We start from the raw sequence: 24,630 nt of genomic DNA on the forward strand, positions 1-24,630 counted from the left end.
TACTTCTCACCAGCCATCAGTGACACAAATCAGAAAGAAACGCAGCTGATGCTATTTAAATACTGTTTACCATAAGCACTATGTAATGTCTCTCACGCACAAAATGCTGGAGGAACGCAGCAGGACAGGCAGCATCAACGGAAAGGGAAAAAACAGTTGCGGTTTTGGGTCCAGACCCTTCATCAGGACTGTTTCAGGAAGGGGGAAGACTCCAGAATAAAGTGGAGGGGAGGGGATGGAGGACAGGCTAGAAAGTGACAGGTGAAGCCAGGAGATGGACAATCACATCTTTTGGGGCAGCTACTTAATTTGACATGTGTGGGAATCTCTTCCCAGAGGGTGTGGTGACTTCTTGGAATTTTCTACTCCAGCGGGTTGAGGAGGGCAGATTATTTGAAGATGTTAAGGTTTTTTGGCAAGTGGGGACGCAAGCCGAGCCTCCAAACCCAGCACACCTCCCTGGGGAATTCTGTGTACTGCTGGATTCTGATATGTTTGATCCAAAATACTTCCAGAGGTCAGGAAAGAGGCTTAAAGCTTGTTGCTTTGTGATTGTTTTATTCAGGGCTAATAGACCAACGGGAGTCAGAAAAGGGGAATAGTGAGGGTCCAAGACAAAGAGGAAAGAAAGAGAATGAATAAAGGTGTTGAGGGAATATTGTCAATCCTTCCATAACCCTTGGGTAAGAGACATTCCATTCAAATATGTAGATAAGGGTTCACCAATCAGATAGCTCCTATTCAAATAGTGAAATACCATGAGAAGATTCCAGAATCATGCAAAGAACCACAACCACGAGGGAACACGCTGAACAATTGCATATGCATAAATACAAGAAAGTCTGCTGATGCTGGAAATCCAGAGTAACACACACAAAATGGTGGAGGAACTCAGCAGGTCAGGCAGCATCTATGGAGAGGAATAAACAGTCGGCATTTTGGGCTGAGACTCTTAATCAGGAATGGAAAGGAGAGGGAAGATGCCAGAATAAAACTGGGGGAAATGGAAGGAGGATAGCTAGAAGGTGATAGGTGAAGCCAAGCCAAATGGATTGGAAAGATAAAGGGCTGGAGAGAAAGGAACATACATATTGTGACCACTAGGCAACATACTAAACCAGGCACGGGCAAACTACGGCCCGGGGGCCATATGCGGCCCGTTAAGCTTTTTAATCCGGCCCGCAGAACTTGATGAAATTATAATAATAAACCTTGTTAAAGTTTTTTCCCCACAATTCTGGCATTTTCCCAATAGATGACGCACTCTATATACATTGACCTTTGTTGAGATGCAGCGTATTACTCCACATTTGCGCTTTACTCTTTGTTCGGCTCGACCTATTTGTGTGAACAGACGTTCAGCGTCATGAACATCAACAAAGCCAGCCACAGATCCAAGTTAACTGACCAACACCTCAGATCCATCCTGAGAATCGCCACAACAAAACTAAATCCAGACTTTGATGCGCTGGCTAAAAAGGGAGACAAACAACACTGTTCCCACTGAAATTAAAAATAAGTTTCTTCGTTGTGTTATGTAAAAAATGCATTTGAAAATATTTTTTTCAATAAGCCTTACATGTTACATGTCATTTCTGTTAAGTGATAGACATGAGTAGTGCGCAGGTGCACGTACATTCTCAAAATTAAAAATGCACTCCAGATCAAATAACGCGCTCCGCATACTGGCGCGCTGTCACTGTTCTGTCTTTGTGCTGGTCGTTGTTGAGTTTTGGCACAGGGGACAATTGAATAAGAAGGAGCAGGACAAGTAGACCTGCATCTCCTACCGTTTTTGAAATAAAGACAGTCAGGAGGTGAGTGATGATGATAATATCTTGAAGGATAACAGAATTTTCAGTGCTTTAAAATAATAACTGTTACTATTAAAAAAAGCTGTATTTTATTCATTTAATTTTCAGTGTTTTAAAAGTCATTTCAATAAATAGCTAAATACCATGGGACTTCAAAGACAGATATTTTGTTGTAATGCATTTGTTCATTTTCAATTGAAATTAAAGCACATGTTTTCTACATATCCCATGATATTTTATTTTCTCTTATGAGGTGTATTACCAAAACACTCCGTCCATCTGCTCCTGGTCCGGCCCCCCTGTCAAATTTTAGAACCCTTTGTGACCCACAAGTCAAAAAATTTGCCCACCCCTGTACTAAACAGTTACATACATATAAAATATAAGCAGGCAATTATTTGTTAAACTGCAAAGATACTTACAATTATACAGTCTAATTCAAAGTAGACTCATAGCCCATCAGAGTGGGACATCTCATCCTAAACTCCCTCTCACTGTGAACTTACTGAGAAATGTCCAGTACCGGTTCCTGTTGTAACTCTCTGTTCCTCTTACAGACCTTCCAGCCAAAGTGCGTGAAATTCTGGTTAGTGACAGAATTTTGTTTAACTCACAACTTCCTCCCCCATTTGTCATGGTCAGCATTTTAATCCTGTCTCTTACACTTCAGGACAAATTGTTGGAGGAGAAATACATCGAAGGTAAGAGTCTGCCATGTGTGTTTATGTGACCTGAGCCCCTGCCAGACTGCCTGCCTCCATCTTAATGAATCTCTCTCTCTCTCTTTCCCTCAGGAACCGTTGAAGCTATTGAATATCTCAGGTAGGTTCTTCACCCGATGCCAACCTGCGTTGACTTAGTGCCTTTCTCTGCCTCTTGACATCTCAGAATCCTCTCCAGATGACGTTGACATCCTGTGGGTGAAATTGCACCTTTCCATAAAACTGTACATAAAGCTCCCACAATCAGCATGAAACTGCTTCTTACTGAACAGACTGAGGGATAAGTGGGGGCAATATCTCTGGAGACAACCCTCCCCCCCATTATAATAATACAGAACACCCTTCCCATCGTGGGATGACCATAATCAACTGCAATCCTAAGATAATAGATTCGTTGGTGGGGTGGAGATACGTCTCTACCAAAAGAGGTGTAAGGCACTCCTTCCCTCCGCTAGCCTGTAGGTCACCATTGGGCAAGGTGTGGCACCTGCTTAGCCCCTCGATCAGGGTCATGTGAAGCCATGGGAGCAGGTGGTGGGTGGTCGTATGAGCAGCCGGTGCAGATCCCCAGTCCTGATACCAGGCAGACAATCTCTGAACAGTATTGATCGTGGCTGGGGTCACCCGTCTTGTGCCCAGAAGAAGGCAATGGCAAACCACTTCTGTAGAAAAAATTGCCAAGGACAATCATGGTCCTAGTAAGACCACATGATGATGATGTCAGCACAGCACATAATGATGATGTCAGCACAGCAGATAATGATGATGTCATACACAACATATTATGATGATGATTGTTCTTGCCTCCAATGTCACCCCTGACTATGCATTCCAGGCACTCACCACTCTCCATGCAAAAACAGTTGGCCCATACATCTCCTATGAACTTACTCCCAATATCTTAAGGGTGACGTGGAAGCGTAGCGGGTGGTGTCACACTTTACAGCATCAAGTACCAGGTTCACTTCCACCGCTGTCTGTAAGGAGTTTGTACATTCTCCCCATGATGACATGAGTTTCCTCTGGGTGCTCCAGTTTCCTCCAAATCCAAAGACATACGAGTCAGGATTAGTGAGTGATATGCTTCCATCAGAAGTGTGGTGACACTTAGGGGCTGCCCCTGTACAAAGTTGATGTTGTACTGATCTCTGAACACACAGAAGTGCAGAGGAGATTCACAAGGATGTTGCCTGGATTGGGGAGCATGCCTTATGAGAATATGTTGAGAAATCTCGTCCTTTTCTCCTTGGAGTGACGGAGAATGAGAAGTGACCTGATAGAGGTGTATAAGATGATGAGAGGCATTGATCGTGTGGATAGTCAGAGGCTTTTTCCCAGGGCTGCGATGGTTGCCACAAGAGGACAGAGGTTTAAGGTGTTGGGGAGTTGGTGCAGAAGAGATGTCAGGGGTAATTTTTGACGCAGAGAGTGGTGAGTGCGTGGAATGGTCTGCCGGCAATGGTGGTGAAGGCGAATACGACGGGGTCTTTTAAGAGACTTTTGGACAGGTACATGGAGCTTAGAAAAATAGAGGGCTATGGGTAAGCCTAGTAATTTCTAAGGTAAGGACATGTTCGGCACAACTTTGTGGGCTGAAGGGCCCGTATTGTGCTGTGGGTTTTCTATGTTTCTATACTCTAAATTCAATCTAACCTTCCCTCCCACATAGCCCATTTTTCTTTCATCCAAATGTACCTAATGTATCTGACTCTACCACCACCCCTGGTAGGAGGTTCCACGCACCCACCACTCTGCGTGTAAAAAACCTACCTCTAACTTCCCCCCACACCGTATCTTCCTCCAATCACCTTAAAATTATGGCCCCTTGTAATAGCCATTTCTGCTCTAAGAAGATATCTCTGGCTGTCCACTCTGCCTTAGCCTCTTATTATCTTATACCCCTCTATCAAGTCACCCCTCATCCTCCTTCACTCCAAAGAAAAAAGCCCCAGCACACTGAGGCAGCATCCTGGTAACTCTCCTCTGCACCCACTCTAAACCTTCCACATCCTTCCCTTAATGAGGCAACCGGAACTGAGCACAAGTGTCCAAGCCCTGTCGCATTGGCCATTAACCCACCCGAAAACAAAGAGTTTAAGTTGCCCCCCCCCCACCCCCCAGACAACAGCGTGTGCTCTATCTGTTACAGGAATCAGTCCTTTGATGACCACTACAGAGAGATGCTGAGGTATCTCCATTCCAAGCATGTCAGTCTGCAGACCCTCCAGGTGGGAGAGGAACAGCCTCCCTGTGGGCGGTGAGATGGGTCATGGGGGAGGGGGTGCTGGAAGTGTGCGGGTCTGGCTGGGGATGGCAGTCGGAGGGGTCTGGATACACAGTTGGGAGGTCCATCCATTGCCACTAGGTCACATGGGCTGACCTCCCTGGAAGGACCAGCGAGAATCTGAGGTGGAGAATTCTTTGCTGTAGGGCTGGACCCAAGGAGCAGTGGAGGGATGGTGGCGGTGGTGAGGCAGAGACCTGGGTTGTAGGAAATGGTCTAGGCCTTGGAGAGGGGTGTCTGGGTTATGCTGAAGGGGAAAAGGTCTTTGGAGGACAGGAGGGGTGGGGACTTTGTAGTGCCAGGGCCTAGTCTGCCTGAGTGTGACTGACTGATGGGGAGTGAATGAAATCTGGGTGTGTGTGTGTGACCAGTGGAGGTGGGGTCTGGGTAAGTGGGAGTGGTGTGTGGAAGTGGGGTCTGGGTATGTGGGAGTGGTGTGGAGATGGGGTCTGGGTAAGTGGGAGTGGTGTGGAGATGGGGTCTGGGTAAGTGGGAGTGGTGTGGAGATGGGGTCTGGGTATGTGGGAGTGGTGTGTGGAGATGGGGTCTGGGTATGTGGGAGTGGTGTGGAGATGGGGTCTGGGTAAGTGGGAATGGTGTGTGGAGATGGGGTCTGGGTAAGTGGGAGTGGTGTGTGGAAGTGGGGTCTGGGTATGTGGGAGTGGTGTGGAGGTGAGGTCTGGGTAAGTGGGAGTGGTGTGGAGGTGGGGTCTGGGTAAGTGGGAGTGGTGTGTGGAAGTGGGGTCTGGGTATGTGGGAGTGGTGTGTGGAGATGGGGTCTGGGTATGTGGGAGTGGTGTGTGGAGGTGGGGTCTGGGTAAGTGGGAGTGGTGTGGAGATGGGGTCTGGGTAAGTGGGAGTGGTGTGTGGAGATGGGGTCTGGGTATGTGGGAGTGGTGTGTGGAGGTGGGGTCTGGGTAAGTGGGAGTGGTGTGGTGGGGTCTGGGTAAGTGGGAGTGGTGTGTGGAGGTGGGGTCTGGGTATGTGGGAGTGGTGTGTGGAGATGGGGTCTGGGTAAGTGGGAGTGGTGTGGAGATGGGGTCTGGGTATGTGGGAGTGGTGTGGAGATGGGGACTGGGTATGTGGGAGTGGTGTGTGGAAGTGGGGTCTGGGTAAGTGGGAGTGGTGTGGAGATGGGGTCTGGGTAAGTGGGAGTGGTGTGGAGATGGGGTCTGGGTATGTGGGAGTGGTGTGGAGATGGGGTCTGGGTATGTGGGAGTGGTGTGGAGATGGGGTCTGGGTATGTGGGAGTGGTGTGGAGATGGGGTCTGGGTAAGTGGGAGTGGTGTGGAGATGGGGTCTGGGTATGTGGGAGTGGTGTGGAGATGGGGTCTGGGTATGTGGGAGTGGTGTGGAGATGGGGTCTGGGTATGTGGGAGTGGTGTGGAGATGGGGTCTGGGTATGTGGGAGTGGTGTGGAGATGGGGTCTGGGTAAGTGGGAGTGGTGTGGAGATGGGGTCTGGGTAAGTGGGAGTGGTGTGGAGATGGGGTCTGGGTATGTGGGAGTGGTGTGGAGATGGGGTCTGGGTATGTGGGAGTGGTGTGTGGAGATGGGGTCTGGGTAAGTGGGAGTGGTGTGGAGATGGGGTCTGGGTAAGTGGGAGTGGTGTGGAGATGGGGTCTGGGTATGTGGGAGTGGTGTGTGGAGATGGGGTCTGGGTAAGTGGGAGTGGGCTGTGGAGGTGAGGTCTGGGTAAGTGGGAGTGGTGTGTGGAGATGGGGTCTGGGTAAGTGGGAGTGGTGTGGAGATGGGGTCTGGGTAAGTGGGAGTGGTGTGGAGATGGGGTCTGGGTATGTGGGAGTGGTGTGGAGATGGGGTCTGGGTATGTGGGAGTGGTGTGTGGAGATGGGGTCTGGGTAAGTGGGAGTGGTGTGGAGATGGGGTCTGGGTAAGTGGGAGTGGTGTGGAGATGGGGTCTGGGTATGTGGGAGTGGTGTGGAGATGGTGTCTGGGTAAGTGGGAGTGGTGTGTGGAGGTGGGGTCTGGGTATGTGGGAGTGGTGTGTGGAGATGGGGTCTGGGTATGTGGGAGTGGTGTGTGGAGATGGGGTCTGGGTAAGTGGGAGTGGTATGTGGAGATGGGGTCTGGGTAAGTGGGAGTGGTGTGGAGATGGGGTCTGGGTATGTGGGAGTGGTGTGGAGATGGGGTCTGGGTAAGTGGGAGTGGTGTGGAGATGGGGTCTGGGTAAGTGGGAGTGGTGTGTGGAGATGGGGTCTGGGTATGTGGGAGTGGTGTGGAGATGAGGTCTGGGTAAGTGGGAGTGGTGTGGAGGTGAGGTCTGGGTAAGTGGGAGTGGTGTGGAGGTGGGGTCTGGGTAAGTGGGAGTGGTGTGGAGATGGGGTCTGGGTAAGTGGGAGTGGTGTGGAGGTGAGGTCTGGGTAAGTGGGAGTGGTGTGGAGATGGGGTCTGGGTATGTGGGAGTGGTGTGGAGATGGGGTCTGGGTATGTGGGAGTGGTGTGGAGATGGGGTCTGGGTAAGTGGGAGTGGTGTGTGGAGGTGGGGTCTGGGTATGTGGGAGTGGTGTGTGGAGATGGGGTCTGGGTATGTGGGAGTGGTGTGTGGAGATGGGGTCTGGGTAAGTGGGAGTGGTATGTGGAGATGGGGTCTGGGTAAGTGGGAGTGGTGTGGAGATGGGGTCTGGGTATATGGGAGTGGTGTGGAGATGGGGTCTGGGTAAGTGGGAGTGGTGTGGAGATGGGGTCTGGGTAAGTGGGAGTGGTGTGTGGAGATGGGGTCTGGGTAAGTGGGAGTGGTGTGGAGGTGAGGTCTGGGTAAGTGGGAGTGGTGTGGAGATGGGGTCTGGGTAAGTGGGAGTGGTGTGAAGGTGAGGTCTGGGTAAGTGGGAGTGGTGTGGAGATGGGGCCTGGGTATGTGGGAGTGGTGTGGAGATGGGGTCTGGGTAAGTGGGTGTGGTGTGGAGGTGGGGTCTGGGTAAGTGGGAGTGGTGTGGAGGTGGGGTCTGGGTAAGTGGGAGTGGTGTGGAGATGGGGTCTGGGTAAGTGGGAGTGGTGTGAAGGTGAGGTCTGGGTAAGTGGGAGTGGTGTGGAGATGGGGCCTGGGTATGTGGGAGTGGTGTGGAGATGGGGTCTGGGTAAGTGGGTGGTGTGGAGATGGGGTCTGGGTATGTGGGAGTGGTGTGTGGAGATGGGGTCTGGGTAAGTGGGAGTGGTGTGTGGAGATGGGGTCTGGGTAAGTGGGAGTGGTGTGTGGAGGTGGGGTCTGGGTATGTGGGAGTGGTGTGTGGAGATGGGGTCTGGGTAAGTGGGAGTGGTGTGTGGAGATGGGGTCTGGGTAAGTGGGAGTGGTGTGTGGAGGTGGGGTCTGGGTAAGTGGGTGGTGTGGAGATGGGGTCTGGGTAAGTGGGAGTGGTGTGGAGATGGGGTCTGGGTAAGTGGGAGTGGTGTGTGGAGATGGGGTCTGGGTAAATGGGAGTGGTGTGTGGAGGTGAGGTCTGGATATGTGGGAGTGGGCTGTGGAATGTAGTCTGTCTGTCTGGGAGTGGCCCTCAGTGGGTGGGGTCAGATTAAATATGTGGCCCCGGCGTGGGCAATCCGCTTATGTTGGAATAGACTTCCCTGTTGCAGTGAACTTGGGTGGGTCTGCACCTGGGGATAGGGTCTGTCAGTGTGGGAGGTGTCCAGTGAATGGGATAGGGTCTGTCAGTGTGGGAGGAGTCCAGTGAATGGGATAGGGTCTGTCAGTGTGGGAGGTGTCCAGTGAATGGGATAGGGTCTGTCAGTATGGGAGGTGTCCAGTGAATGGGATGGGGTCTGTCAGTGTGGGAGGTGTCCAGTGAATGGGATAGGGTCTGTCAGTGTGGGAGGTGTCCAGTGAATGGGATAGGGTCTGTCAGTGTGGGAGGTGTCCAGTGAATGGGATGGGGTCTGTCAGTGTGGGAGGTGTCCAGTGAATGGGATGGGGTCTGTCAGTGTGGGAGGAGTCCAGTGAATGGGATGGGGTCTGTCAGTGTGGGAGGTGTCCAGTGAATGGGGCGGGGTCTGTCAGTGTGGGACGTGGTCTTTCTGGTGATGGGCAGACCATGCTGGGTGAAGTCTCCAGGGGCAGCATCTGTCAGTTTTGGGGGGGTCAGAGCCAACCCACACCAGTGGATGTGTCGTCCCTTTGGGGGTGGAGCCTTGCTCTGCAGGCTTGTAGATGGACAGAGAGAGCTGTGTTAACCAGGGTAACAGGGTGGTGCAGGGATGGAGTTCCTGAGCTGCTGGGAACATTCCCATTTCCAGTTGTCTCTCTTCACTTTCCAGACATCATTCGCTGCCTACTTCCAGGGAATCGTGCAGCAGCCCAAGCAGCTGGGTGCTGAGCTTTGGCAGATGGACACTGACACCTTCCTGCTCAGCATGAGATACCTGTACAGTGACGGGAGTGTGGAGGTTGGTGTCGCTGTGCAAGGTCATGGTGTTCATCCCCACCCCTCCCTCCTCATTGTAACCCACTCCCCACTCCCCACCCCTCCAACCTCTGAGATCCCTGAGCCACTCCCATTGCGGTTCCCGAGTGCCTGTTCATCCCCACCCCTCTTCCTTTCAAAGTTCAAAGTACATTTATTATCGAAGTACACATCTGTCTCCATATACAAACCCGAGGCTCATTTTCCTGCAGGCATACTCAATAAATCCATAATAGAATAATGACCATAATAGAATCAACGAAAGACCACAGCAGCTTGGGCGTTCACCAGGGTATAAAAAATGCAAATACAGAAAAAGAAATAATAATAATCAATAAATAAATAAGCAATAAACACTGGGACCCTGAGATGAAGTGTCCTTGTAAGTGAGTCCATAGGTTGTGGGAACAGTTCAGTAATGGGGTGAGTGAATTTAAGTGAAGTTATCCCCACTGGTTCAAGAGCCTGATGGTTGAGGGGTGATAACTGTTCCTGGACCTGCTGGTGTGGGTCCTGAGACTCCTGTACGTTCTTCCTAATGGCAGCAGCGAGAAGAGGTTAAAGGTAAAATATTTAAGGGGAACCTAGGGGGAATTTCTTCACTCAGACGGTGGTGTGAGTGTGGAATGAGCTGCCAGAGGATGTGGTGGATGCAGGTTCAATTATAACATTAAACAGAAGTCTGGATAAGAACGTGGATGGGACTAGGCAGAAGATCAGGTTGGCACTGACTAGATGGGCTGAAGGGCCTGTTTCCTATGAGAGTCCCATAGATCCCTGATAGTGGCAACACAAGTTGATACATGGTGCAAAAGGCTTGTGGTAGGGTGGGGTATAGAGTGGGCTGGTCTTGGGCAACCCCACAAAGCCACATGGAGTACAGTGTGACATTCCAGTTCCCACCTAGGGAGGATGTGCATGGAGAGAGAAAGGTCTCTGTATCTTTCTCTGGCTTTCTCCCACTCTGTCCACTTCTCTCTCTTGCTCCCTTTCTCCCCCTCTCTCTCTCTCCTTTCTAACCTTGTTAATTTCCCTCTCTCCCTCTCTTTCCCCCTCTCCCTCCCCCTCTCTCTCCCTCTCTCTCTCCCTCCCCCTCTCTCTCCCTCTCTCTCTCCCTCTCCCTCTCTCTCCCTCCCCCTCTCTCTCCCTCCCCCTCTCTCTCCCTCCCCCTCTCTCTCCAACCCTCTCTCTCTCCCTCTCCCCTCTCTTCTCCTTTCTCACTCTCCCCATTCTCTTTCTCCTCATTCTCTCTCTCTCCCCCTCCTTCTCTCTCCTTTCTCAAACAGGCTCCTCTACTTCCTCGCTGAGAAACCACCATCAGTGTGGATCGGAAATAACAAAGCTCACTGCTCTACTCTTTCTGCACCCACGACTGTTTGGTTAGGCATAGCTCAAATACCATCTATAAATTTCCTGATGACAACTGTTATTGGCAGAGTTTCATACAGTGGTGAGGAATCGTACAGGAACAAGATCAACCAGCTGGTTGAGTGCTGTTGCAGCAACAACCTTGCGCTGAATGTTAGTGAGACCAAAGAATTCACTGGGAATTCAGAAAGCAGAAGACAAGGGAACACACACCAGTCCTCATCGAGGAATCAGAATTGGAAAGGATGAACAATTTCAAGTACGGTACCTGGGTGTCAACATCTCTGAGGATCTATCCTGGGCCCAACATACTGATGCAATTACTACAATGCAGTGACTATATTTCATTAGGAGTTTCAGGACACTTGGTATATCACTGAAGACTCTAGCAAATCTCTACAGATGTACCATGGAGAGCATTCTAACTGGTTGCATCACCAGCTAGTATGGAGGGGTCACTGCACAGGGTCAGGAAAAGCTGCAGAAAGTAGTAAACTCAGTCAGCTCCATCATGGGCACTCGCCTCCCCAGCTTCCAGGACATCTTCAAAAGGCCATGCCTCAGGAAGGCAGCATCTTCATCAAGGACCCCATCACCCAGGACATGACTTCCTCTCTTTGCTACCATCAAGGAGCAGCTGAGGAACCTGAAAACACATGCTCAATGTTTAGGAGCAGCTTCTCTGCTGTCAGGTTTCTGAATAGACAATGAACCCATGAACACAACCTCACTATTTTGCTCTCATTAGCACTACTTATTTAAATTAATCTTGTTTATATTTTTTTTATTGTAATTTATATTTTTATTATTATGTATTACACTGTACTGCTGCTGCAAAACAACAAATTTCACAACATATGCCAGTGATATTAAACCTGAGACTGATTCTCATTCTCTCCCTCTGTCCCCCTCCTCCCTTCTCTCTCTCTCTCTCTCTCTGTCCGCCTCCTCCCCTTTTCTCTCTCTCCTCTCCTTTTCTCTACCTTTCTCCAACTCTCTCTCTCTCTCTCTCTGAACCCCCTCCTTTTCTCTCTCTTTCTCTACCTCTCTTCCCCTTGCCCATTCTCTGGCTTCCCATCCACAGCTCATTCACACAACCCTTTCCTTCGGGGAGATCCGAGAGGCGCTCCTGCGTTCCCCGGGCGGCGGCCGCAGCCTCTTCGTTCCACTCTGGCAGAGGTGCTCCCTGCAGCTCAGCTCGCCCAGGTGCCTGGAGCTTCTCAGCAAGGCCCTGAGGCTGTCGTCAGCCGCCTACCTGCAGCCAGAGATGGTCACTGACATGCCCCAGGACCTTCCGGAGGACACTTTCAACAACATGTGAGTCAAAGTAAATCTGTTACCAAGGTATGTACAGAATCTGCCACCACGTACAGTACAACTCTGAGATTCATTTTCCTGTGGGCATTCACAGTAAATACAAAGAAACGCAATAGAATCAGTGAATAAACACACGCATGAAGGACAAACAAGCAATGTGCAAAAGACAACAATCTGTGCAAATACCAACAGAGAGAAAAAAATAATAGCAAGCAATAAATATTGAAGACATAAGATAAAGAGTCCTTGAAAGGTTGTGAAGTCAGATTAGCGTTGAGGTGAGTGAAATTATCCACAGTGGTTCCGGAGCCTGATGGTTGCAGGGTAATAACTGTTCCTGAACCTGGTGGTGTGGGACCTGCTGCCCAATGGTGGTCGTGAGAAGGGGAGTATGGTCTGGGTGGTGGAGGTCCTTGATGAGGGAGCTCCTTTCCTGTGGCAGCACTCTGTGTAGATGTGCTCAGTGGGTGGTGGGGAGTGCTTTCCTGTGATGGACTGGGCCGTATGCACTACTTTTTTGAGGCTTTTCCATTCATGGGCATTGGTGTTTCCATACCAGACTGTGATGCAACCAGTCAGGATACTGTCCACTGTGCATCTGTAGACATTTGTCAAAGTTCTTGGTGACATGCCGAATCTACACAAACTTCTAAGAAAGAAGCAGAAGCACTCTGGTGCTTTCTTTGTGATGATGCCTACGTATCACTCCCCAGTGAGATGTTGCACAGAAAGTTTGAGGGTTTTGTTCCACCCAACGTCTCCAGTGATAGCCATTGCTTCCTGTTTGGCTGCAGGTAAGAGTGAGGGTGAGGCAGGATTTTCAACCGTGCCCCACAGGGTAGGGCTAGGGTTACTTTTAAGAGCAAGTTTACCTCAATATGTTAAGTCATTAGTAGGTAGCTGTAAGCTTACAGCTCAAAACAGATCATTTTTATATACTTACAGAGTCCAGTAATTCATCCTGATCTGCATCCATCTGTAATGAGTCCATTTGTCTTTTGAGGCTTCTCTTCTTTCCACGCCGCAAACCCAGGACAGTTGTGTCCTGTTTTTCTCTGTTGTCAAGACACTCCCTGTCATAAAACACACTCCCTTCAAAAATCACTCCTTTTCTTGAAGCTTTCATCCAAACAAGTGAACAGTCCAGCAGAGCACCCTGTGATCACACCAGTTCCATTTTGTCACATTACATTTTACAACTGCTATAAGTTCATAGACACTTCAGGGTTACAGATATAAGCAGTCACGCTCTGTGCACATGCATGTGCACACATACACAGAGTGAGTAGGGGGAGTTCCTAGTCCAACACCCACTCCTCTACCAGCATAATCAGAGTCAACTGTCTGTTGACCATCATCCCACTGTTTGTAGGACCTTGCTGCGGCCAAATCTCAGAGCTGGTTTAGTTTGAGATGTTTTGCTGTCATGAGAGGCACCACATGAGTGCAGCTGCTGTCCCTCTGACTGAGTCACCTCTCTGACTCCACAGCACCGCCGTGTTTAAGGAACTGTACGACGACATGACGTCTCGTTGTCAAAGGGCGGTCTACGAGTGGATCCGACACATCCTGCAGAGACCCAACCAGCAGTCTGGTATGTGATGTGGGAACCCTCACCATCCCGCCGTTCCTCCCAGCCAGGCCCTCCGACCCTCAGACGGCCAGTGGCAGTGGAAAAGCCGTGGACACTTTGAACACTGTCTGTTTTCTTCCCCACTGCAGGAGCAAGCGGGGGAGCGCCGTGGATTGTGGCTGAGAACCTATGGTTCCTGGGGCGATTCGTGGTCCATCTCCCTCCTGAGGAGATCCACAAGATCAGCCTCAATGAGGTCAGCCTCACCCACTATCCTCCTCCTACCAGGCAGGGAACAGGACTGAGAGGCTGAATGGCCTCGTTCTATCTCAGGCCATCTCAAGTTTTAGACCCTAGAAGAAAAAATCACAATGCGAGAGAACCTCAGATGCTGGAAATCCAGAGCAACACACGCAAAATGCTGGAGGAACAGCAGGCCAGGCAGCATCTAGGGAGACGAATAAAGGGTCAAAATTTCAGGCTGAGATCTAGTATCAGGACTGGAGAAGAAGGGGGCAGAAACAATGAATAGGCCATTTAGCCCACAATGCTGTGCTGAAATAATTGACTCGGAATCAGAATCAGGTCTAATATCAACAGCATGTCATGAAATTTGCTGTTTTGTACATAAAAATTAAAACATATATAAATTACAATATGAGATGTACACAATATAAAAATTAAATTAAGTAATGCTAAAAGAGAGCAAAAAAAGACTGAGGTGATGTTTATGGGTGGGAAATCTGATGATGGAGGGGAAGAAGCTGTTCCTGAAATGTTAAGTGTGTATCTTCAGGCTCCTGGTACCCCCACCCTGATGGTGGTATTGAGAAGAGGACGTGTCCTGCATGGTAGGGGTCACTAATAATGGATGTTGCAACTCCAACCTCAGCAATCTCCATTTCTTCCATTCCCGCTCATCCATGTGTTTTTCTAAGAGCCTCTAAAGCACCTCTACTGTATCTGCCTCCTCCACCACGTCTTGTACCACATTCTAGCCCCCACCCCCCACAATCTCTGTGTTAAAAAACACTTGCTCTACACATCTCTTTTGAACCTTCTCCCTCTTCCCTTCAATGCGTCCCCTCTTGTATTAGACAATTCTACTCGGGGAGAACAAATCTGACTGTCTACTCTATCTATGCCTCTCATAAACCTCAGCATCCACTGCTCCAGAGAAAACAACCCATGTTTACCCAACTTCTCATTAAGTCAGGCAGAATGCTGGTGAACCCCTCTTGCAGCCTCTCCAAAGCCTCCACATCCTTCCTCTAGTGGGACGACCAAAACTGCTTGCAACTCTACAAGTGTGACCTCAGTAAAGTTTAAGCATCTGCTCATACTCCACACCTCAACCAATGAAGCCAGACATGGCATGGGCCTACTTTAACACCCTGGCCACTTTCTGGGATCTACAGCCTTGAGCATTAGACCTCTCTCTCTCCTTTTCCATTGAAACTTCCCTCTGACCATTCCTTATGGAACTGTATAAAATCACGAGGAGCATAGACAGGGCAAGTGCACTCAGGTCTTTTTCCTGGGGTGGGTCTATCAAGAAGCAGAGTCAAAGGTTTAAGGTGAAAGGGAAAAGGTTTAACAGGGATCTGAGGAGTGAAATATCAATGCATGTGTGGAGCGAGCTGCCAGGAGAAGTGTTTGACTTTTACACAACACTTGGACAGGTATGTGCATTGGAAAGGGTTAGATAATCATGGGTCAAATGCAGGCGACTGGGGAGAGCTTGGATGGGCGTCATCGATGAGTTAGGTCAAAGGGCCTGTTTCTATGGTGAATATGACTCGCTCTATAGGAAGGGTGCTATCTCCCGGGGGGAAGGGTTTGAGTGTTGCGCTGAAGCCATTGAAAAGGTGCAGTGTTCTCCGATCCCTCCCTTGTTAACCAGTGAGTCATTTCCCCCAACCCCAGATCCGGCTCTTCATTAATTACGACAACGCCACGAAGCAACTGGACTCGGTTTACGACATCACGCCAGCAACTGCCAGAGCCTTCCAGGAGAGGATCAACGCCAGCGGCTTCAACATAGCCAACACCTCGACTGTGTACAGGTGAGTTGCAACTCAACCCTGGGAACTTCCCGCACCCCAGCCCCATACCTCTTCTTGTCTGGCTATCACCAACATGAAAATCTGAATCTGAATTGGGTTTATATCAATGACGTATGATACAGCAGTTACCTCCTGTGCCCAATAAAGTGGCCACTGAGTGTATGTTTGTGATCTTCTGCTGCTGTGGCCCATCCAGTTCAGGGTTTAAAGTGTGTGTGTGTTTAGAGATGCTCTTCTGCACACCACTGTTGTAATGTGTGGTTATTTGAGTTTCTGTTGCCTTCTGAACAGCTTGAACCAGTCTGACCATTCTCCTCTGACCTCTCATTAACAAGGCGTTTTCCCCCACAGAACTGTCGCTCTCCGGATGTTTTTTGTTTCTCACCTACTCTCTGTAAACTCTAGATTAGGGGTTCTCAATCTGGAGTCAATGGATTCCTTGCTTAATGGTATTGGTCCATTGCATGAAAAAGATTGGGAACCTCTGCTCTAGAGATGGTTGTGTGCGAAAATCCCAGGAGATCAGCAGTTTCCGAGATACTCAAACCACCCCGTCTGGCACCAACAATCATTCCAGAGTCAAAAGTCAATTGGATCACATTTTCTTCCCCATTCCGAAGTTTGGTCTGAGCAACAACTGAACCTCTTGACCATGCTTGCATGCTCTTATGCATTGAGTTGCTGCCATGTGATTGGCTGATTAGATAGATGCCTTAACGAGCAGGTGTACAGGCGCTCCTTCCCTCCGCTATCCTGCAGCTCAGCCTTGGGCAAGGTGAAGCACCTGCTTAGCCACCCCCCCCCCACCCCGAGCAGGGTCACGTGAAGATATGAGAGCAGGTAGTGGGTGGTCATGTGAGCAGCTGGTGCTTATCACAAGTGCTGGTTCTGTGACCACTGACTCCAGGCAGACAAGCTCTGAAGAGTTTTGATAATGGCTGGGGTCACCCGTCTTGTAAAGACACTGCCCAGAAGGCAATGGCAAACCGGCTCTGTAGAAGAATTTGCCAAGAACTGTCATGGTCATGAGACCGTGATCACTAACGTCATACAACATGGCACATAATGATCATCTCATATAACCCAGCACATAATGAAGATGATGATGGTGTAACAAAAGATCAGAACATTATGTTCTTTCTGTAACAATGTTGTGTAATTTATGTTTTATTTCTTGAGAATGGCTGCCCATTGATGACAGTTGTGTCATCTCCATGGATGGTGCCTTGTCAAGTTTAAGTTTGGCTTTATTCTCATCTAGCTGTACATGTATACGACCAAAGTAGTGTTCCTCTGGAAACATGGTGCACCACAAAACATATATCACACACAGCACATACAGTGCTGTGCAAAAGTCTTAGACACACACTCACACACACACACACACACACACACACACACACACACACTCACACTCACTCACACACTCACACACACACACACACTCACACTCACACACACACACACACACACACACACACTCACACTCACACTCACACTCACACACACTCACACACACACTCTCTCTCACACACACACACACACACCCACACACACAGTTACGTATTCAGGCAACAATAAACATATGAGTTAGGCAAGAGTTTATATAACAAATAACACGTTTATTAGACACTGAAAACAAACTCCCCAAAAGTAAACAAACACTAATGTAACCGGAAATCAGCTGCTGTGCGGCAGCTTAAACAATTCTTAAAGCGATGCAGCTCAAAACAGTTCTTTAAAGTAGTATTGTCACAAGTTCAAAATGCTCACAGTCCATTTAAGGGAGAGACTTTTTAAGACGATTTAAATTCTCTTTCACATCGTTTTGCTTCAGTCCCTGAAGTCGAACTCTTTCCCACGAAGAATTTATGAAACGTAACGGCTTAAAGGCACTGACCTTTCCTTTCACACATTGTCCTCAATCTTTTCTGCTATCCCACTCTCACACACACTCTCACACTCACACACACACTCACACTCACACACACACACACACTCTCACTCACACTCACACTCTCACACACACACTCTCACACACCCACTCACGCACACACACTCAACACACACTCACACACAGACACACACACACACTCACACACACACACACACACACTCTCACACACCCACTCACACACAGACACACACACACACACTCACACACACACAGACACACTCACGCACACACACTCACACACACACTCACACTCTCACTCACACACTCACACACACACACACACACACACACACACACACACATCTATATATAAAAGGATGTTGGGAATGGTGAGGATGGAGATCCACAGGAGGGGTGAGGGACAGGTGACAGAGGAGGAGTGACAGGGGCAGGGGAAGGCATAGGTGCAGACGCACCCAGCCCTGAGACACCTGTCAAGGTCATTTGATTCCAAACAACTGGTTTATTGATCATTACAGAATGTCTCCCTGATGCTTCCCACTCCCTCCCCTCTCCCTACCCCTTTTCCCAACCATGATTCCCCTCTCCCTGCCCCCTTCCCACTCTGAGACCACAATAGAGACCCATATCAGAATCAGGTTCATCATCAGAAATGAACCAGCAGCAATAGACTGTACATGGAGTCTGGTTTTGAGGTTAAAACCACGATCTTTATTAGTAAACTACTTAATATAGTAATTTAAACCAAGATGTGTATATATGTATGTAAATATAACTCCCAAACTATATTGAGCTTTGAGGGGGAACAAGGCTTAGAGTCTTGAGATGGTAAAGTAGGGAAGTTCAGTTCATCCACGGAATAAATGATGGGAGAGAGATATTTGTAATCCAGTGTAATATATATATAAAATCAATCTCTCTCTCTCTCTCTCTCTCTCTCTCTCTCTTCTCCCCCCCCCCCCCTTTTAAAATCCATAAGCTGACATTATAGTCCCGCCTCACTCGGGCACTCCCTTAAAGCAACAGTCCGCAGCAAACAAAACCTATGGGTTCGTAACAAGCAGTACAGTGCAATACATAAAATTATTGCAGTACTGTGCAAAAGTCTTAGACACCCTGGTTATAAATATGTGCCTAAGACCCTCACACAGAACTGTACAGAACAGAACAGAACAGAACTGAGTCTGATTCTCATTTACACACAGCACACAAAACAAAATATTACCATAAATAAAATATAACTGAAAGTGCATGAAATTTGCAGTACAGGTAAGCAGCTAACAGCTGGCTGCCGAAGAGACGAGACCTCGGTGGTGGCAGGGTTGGACTGATCACCAGAGATGACAAATCCAGGTATCACCAGGATGTAAACAAGGTAGAGTCCTGGTGCAATCACATGATCTGGAACTGAATGCCCTCAAAACTGTGGAGAGGGGTATCGCCGTCAGGAGAAATGCATCTCATCATCAACAACTCCAGTTCGCACCGTTTCAGTGTTCATCTTCCTGGGCATCATTTCATAGGAGCTCATGGCAGAATCAGAATTAATATCACCGATATATGTCATGACATTTAGTAACTTGGTGGCAGCAGTACCCTGCAATACATAATAATAGAGAAAAAACTGTAAATTACAGTAAATATATATACATTAAATAGTTAAATAAGTAGTGCAAAAATGGAAATTAAAAAAGTAGTGAGGTAGTGTTTAATGTCCATTCAGAAATCAGATGGCAGAGGGGAAGAAGCTGTTCCTGAATTGTTGAGTGTGTGTCTTCAGGCTCCTGTACCTCCTCCCTGATGGTAGAGATGAGAACAAGGCATGGCCTGGGTGATGGGGGTCCTTAATGATGGACGGCACCTTTTTGAGATGTCCTGGGTACTAGGGAGGCTGATGCTCACGATGGAGCTGACTGAGCTTACAACTCTCTTGCAGCTGATTTCGATCCTGTGCAGTAGCCTGCTCATCTGCAACCCCCCCCCCCCGCCCATACCAGATGGTGATGCAGCCATTTAGAATGCTCTCCACAGTACATCTGTAGAAATTTGCAAGTGTTTTTGATGACATACCAAATTTCCTGAAACTCCTAATGAAATGTAGCCGCTGAACATGCCTTCTTTGGCATCAATACATCAAATACAGACTAAGTCCTCAGAGATATTGACACCCAGGAATTTGAAATGTGGGAGAAGCACCTCTCCTCCATTAACAAAAAGGCTCGGCAAAGGCTGTACTTCTTGCAACAGTTGGTAAAGTTCCATCTCCCTTGATCCGTGATCGTCATCTGATAGAGGTGAATAAACAGCCAACATTTTGAGCTAAGAGCCCTGATGAAGGGTCTTGGATCAAAATGTTGACTGTTTATTCCTCTCCATAGATGCCACCTGACCTGCTGAGATCCTCCAGCATTTTTTGTGATTTGTTCAGGATTTCCAGCGTCTGCAGAATCTCCTGAGTTTGTGATTTGTTGTTTTTCTGATGCCATGTGCCTGTGACGCTGTGGCAAGTAAGCTTTTCATTACATGGACTTGCGCACAGGATAATAAGCTCCACCTTGAGATTAGCAGGCTCCATGTCAACCTCACAACCTCACCATGTGGAATTCATTGCCACAGACGGCTGTGGAGGCCAAGTATGTTTAAAACGGAGGTTGATGGGTTCTTGATTAACCAGGGTGTCAAAGATTATGGGGTGAAGGCAGGAGAATGAGGTTGAGAGGGATAATAGATCAGCCATGGTGGAATGGTGGAACAGACTCAATGGACTGAAGGGCCTAATTCTGTTCCTATGTCTTATGATCTTAACTGTTCCCTTTCACAGACTTGGCCTCCTGGTTTGCTTCTTTGACAACGTGCAGGAGTTGGACACTGGCGAGGCCCGCAGCCTCCTCCACCAGATGATTAAATGCAACCGCCTCAAGGGCTTCCAAGCTGATGTCAAGAAGGTAGGGTTATCATTGGGGGCCCGGGTTCTACCTCATTGGGTATGGAGGCTGGAAACTGTGGGACAGAAGTGAAACACAGAAATACTCGGCAGGGCAGGCAGCATCTGAAGAGAGAGAAACAAGAGTTAATGTTTCAGGTCAAAGACCCTTCACTGTTTCTGGCAGTGCCCCCCCCCCCTTGGTATGCAGCTGGAAATTGTGGGGCAGCAAACTAAATGGGGAATCAGTATCTGGTTTATTATCACTGATATTTGTTGTTTTGGGGCAGCAGTATGTTGCAATACATAATTAAAAAGCCATAAATTACAATTTCAAACCCGACGGGTTCCAGCTTGTGCAGCAGTAGTAACTGCGTGGACGAAAGGCCTGACAATCTAGTTCCGTATCTCACCATGAAAACCCTATAGACCCTATGGTCCATGAGGTCACGAAGAGTCAGACTCAACATAATGACTGAACAACAACAACAACTTCTAAAGGAGACCAAGTAAAAAGAAAAAAATGGTGAGGTCACGTATGTGGAATCATTGTTCATTCAGAAATCTGATGGCAGAGGGGAAGAAGCTGTTCCTGAAAGATTGAGTGTCTCTCTTCAGGCTCCTGACTCTCCTCTCTTGATGATAGTAATGAGAAGAGTCCATGTCCTGGGTGATGGGGATTCCTTAATGACAAATGCTGCCTTTTGAGGATGTCCTTGATGCGGAGGAGGCGCATGCCCATGATAGAGCTGGTCGAGTTCACAACTTTCTGCAACTTTTTCCGATCCTCCGTTCCAGACAGTGATGTAACCAGTGAAGTGGAGAGTTTGGTGGTGGTAAATACACTCTAAATCAGAGGCTCTCAACGCGGGCCATATTGAATTCCGTAGGGGCCACAAGTGAAAAACCAGAAACTAAGGATATAGAAGTTTCTGAACAGGCCTTGATAAGCTGTTCTAATAAAATATTGCTAAAATATACAACCTCAGGAATGTCAACCCCCAAATCCCCCCTCTCCACACAAAAAAACAAACAAAACAGAACAGGAACATCCACCCCCAAATCCCCCCTCCCCACACAAAAAAACAAACAAAATGGAACAGGAACATCCACCCCCAAATCCCCACTCCCCACACAAAAAAACAAATGAAACAGAACAGGAACATCCACCCCCAAATCCCCACTCCCCACACAAAAAAACAAACAAAACAGAACAGGAACATCCACCCCCAAATCCCCCCTCCCCACACAAAAAACAAACAAAATGGAACAGGAACATCCACCCCCAAATCCCCACTCCCCACACAAAAAAACAAACAAAACAAAGCAGGAACAGCGACCCTCCCACACAAAGGCTGAACAAAATAGATCAGGCACATTTTCCTCCAAATCCCCCTCCCTGTACAAATGGAAGACAGTGAACAATGAGGCTGATATCAACTCTAGTCCAAGTCCACATCCAAAATGCAGAAAACCTGGGGACACTCTCCAGGCCCAGTGGCAGACCGGCTTTCGAAAGCTTGCACCTGCTCCCCACCTGCTTCAAAAAGCTCATAACCATCTCGATGTTGTGTAAAAGTTTGATCTTTGGTTACCTTCGATCAAGTTGCCACCAGATATTCAACAACTCACTAGTTTGCATCAGTTGTAAGATCTCACTAGATACCCAAAGTAACAATATTAAGTGCTTTTCCATTGCTGGTTGAAGAATATCATATAAATTATAAATAAAGTATCCGATTCAGGGTTCCCTAAGGTTGTTATAACTGGGGGTGGTAACAGAGAAAAATCCCACTACCTATTAAATGCTCCCAGTGGGTAGTAAGCCCGGTGGAACTGTTTCTACTGACAGGAGAAGGGGCAAAGGTGAATTACTGGTGCCCTAATACCAGTCGCTTCAGGCAGATGGGGCTCATCAGCCCTGGTTGGCTCATCTAGGGGAAGGAAAACTCGAAACTCAAAGCTCCTGGTTGGGAAGGCTTCGGGAGTAATCTGCTAGGAAGAATCCAGGATTCAGTCGCTATGGCAGTCCTACAGTGACGTCAATGCTGACTGGCTACTCCTGTGATGCTGCTGGTTTCTGCCCATGCTTTGAGTTCATCAGGTGCGTGGAGAGGGGGAGCTTGCTACACGGACAACAGCTTGCTCTCCACACCGTACTGCCCTGACTTGCGTATCTAGACAGCTAGGGCACAACATCCATGGTCGACCCTGACCAACAGAGGCCTCAGATCGCATTCAGAGCTTTGCAATAGTTTTATTTTCCTTATACACCTGTTGAGGACCTCGGCTGTTTAGGGTCAACCATGGAACAATATCTTGGGCTCTCCATTTCCAAGACGGACCATAGATGTTGCATCCCAGCTGTCTACATGATACACAAGCCAGGGCAGTACGATATGATCAGAACTTTCCTTCTAGATGAGCTGCCAGCCACAGCTGATCAGACCCATCTGCCCAAAGCAACTGGTTTTTAAATGGCATTAACCCGTCTTGGCCCCTTCTCCTGTCAGTAGAAACGGTTCTGCCAGGCTTCGTAGCTAAGCCACACATGAAGGTCAGGAGCTGGACTTGGTCGTCAGAGGCTATTTGAGATGCACGCTGTTGGGAGAACTTAATAGTTAGTGAGAGCTTGTCCCCATTACCACCCCCAGCTATGACAACCTTAAGGTTGTTACATTATATTTAACATATAATACTATCTATAACCTGTTAAAACATAAGTAAGTATTGAGTGTGTATTAAAATAATTAGTACAGCTGCCCAAAAATAAAACGTAACCAGCTATCTAACAGAGACAATGGAAGGTGGAGGCCTCAGAGGTAAATGAAAGGCACAGTTGGGCCCCGAGAAGAGGAGGGTTGAGAACCATTGTTAGAAATTGCAATAGTCTTTAGTGTCACAAACAAGAGGAAATGTGCAGACGCTGGAAATCCCAGTAACACACACAATGCTGGAGGAACTCAGCAGGCCAGGTAGCATCTATGGAAAAGAGTAAACAGTCCACATTTTGGGCCGAGACCTTCATCAAGTGTATAGTGTGCTGGTCGAGCAGCCTGGTTTCCCAGTGGCGTTGCGCTGCCCTCATCCAGAGAGTTTCCAAACTGCTTCTCAGAATCAGGTTCATTATCACTGACATAGAGCATGAAATTTTTGTTTTAGGGCAGTGGTACGGTGTAATGCATTAAAAAATTACTATAAATTACAATAAAAATATATATTAATGCTACCCTTGGCTTAAGTGTCTACAACCAGGGTTCAACATCAACACTTAAGAGAAGTTTGAATAGGAATCTGGATGGGAGCGATTTCGATGTAACTACACAGATTTGATGGCCTTTTTCTCTTCTCTATGTCTCTAAGAGGTGACTGTCCCATTGACCATTCATTCCATAGGGTGATGGTCGCTGATAGTTAATAATCGGGTTATTACTGTCACACCTACTGAGGCTTGGTGAAAAGCTTTGATCTGCTTGCCATGCACAGAGATTATACCATCACATCAGTGCTGGTTCTGAGGCTGGTTTCAGTGATGAGCTTAGTTTTACTGAGGCAGCTGAAGGTGTAGACGGACATGGGGAGAGGGCAGAGGGCAGAGGGCAGCAAGTGCTTTGGGCCGGGCGGGAAGGTCATTGGAGACGGTGGGTCCTGAGACGTGGGTTAAGGTAGGCTTTTATTGGCTGGAAGAAAGCACAAGCAGCAAGTGACCATCACACAACATCCTGGAGACAGAGGAAGGGTCTGTGGCTCCAATCGCCTTTATACCGGGGTCTGTGGGAGGAGCCACAGGTGCAGTCAGCGGGGTGGGGGGGGTGTGTCCAGGTATATGTAGTTCACCACAGGTCCGTGGATTCCGACTGTCCTGACCGCGACTCTCTGCTCTCTTCCAGCTGAAGTCCCAGCTATTGGGACTCGTGCTGAGAACTCAACGGCTTAATGAGACCCTGGGCTCCGTCTCCGACGCTCTTGGCTGCCTGTCCTTCCCTCAGCTCGAATCCCTGCCTCCGGAGTCCGTGCAGAGCGCCATGCCAATCCTCGGAGCAGTCAGTGGCTGGAGCCCCGGCCAAGCAGTCATCCTGGCCGACAAGATGGTTGGGGATGGCGGTGAGGTGAGGGGGAAGGGGTCAGGGGTCAGGGTGATTGTGTGTGGACCCGCTCACAGGGAGGAGAAGATCCACCAGCTTGTTCAAACCAACCCGCAGGGGGACTTCAGTGAGTCTGACAGTGTCTGTGG

The 24,630-nt window shown here is 48.5% G+C and overlaps 1 protein-coding gene across 1 annotated transcript in view; it reads left to right on the plus strand.

Moving 5' to 3' along the window:
• Nucleotides 1-8,899: 8,899 nt before the first annotated feature.
• LOC132399053 (otoancorin-like) overlaps nucleotides 8,900-24,630 on the plus strand; it is a 77,706-nt gene continuing 61,975 nt past the window's right edge. The window contains exons 1-7 of the mRNA XM_059978981.1: nucleotides 8,900-9,214; nucleotides 11,684-11,916; nucleotides 13,407-13,510; nucleotides 13,639-13,745; nucleotides 15,416-15,555; nucleotides 20,295-20,418; nucleotides 24,287-24,505. Coding sequence (XP_059834964.1) covers nucleotides 9,026-9,214; nucleotides 11,684-11,916; nucleotides 13,407-13,510; nucleotides 13,639-13,745; nucleotides 15,416-15,555; nucleotides 20,295-20,418; nucleotides 24,287-24,505 — 1,116 coding nt within the window. The 5' untranslated portion in view covers nucleotides 8,900-9,025. The remainder of the gene's footprint in view (nucleotides 9,215-11,683; nucleotides 11,917-13,406; nucleotides 13,511-13,638; nucleotides 13,746-15,415; nucleotides 15,556-20,294; nucleotides 20,419-24,286; nucleotides 24,506-24,630) is intronic.

This window comes from Hypanus sabinus, chromosome 9, assembly GCF_030144855.1.
Source record: "Hypanus sabinus isolate sHypSab1 chromosome 9, sHypSab1.hap1, whole genome shotgun sequence".
NCBI lineage: Eukaryota > Metazoa > Chordata > Chondrichthyes > Myliobatiformes > Dasyatidae > Hypanus > Hypanus sabinus.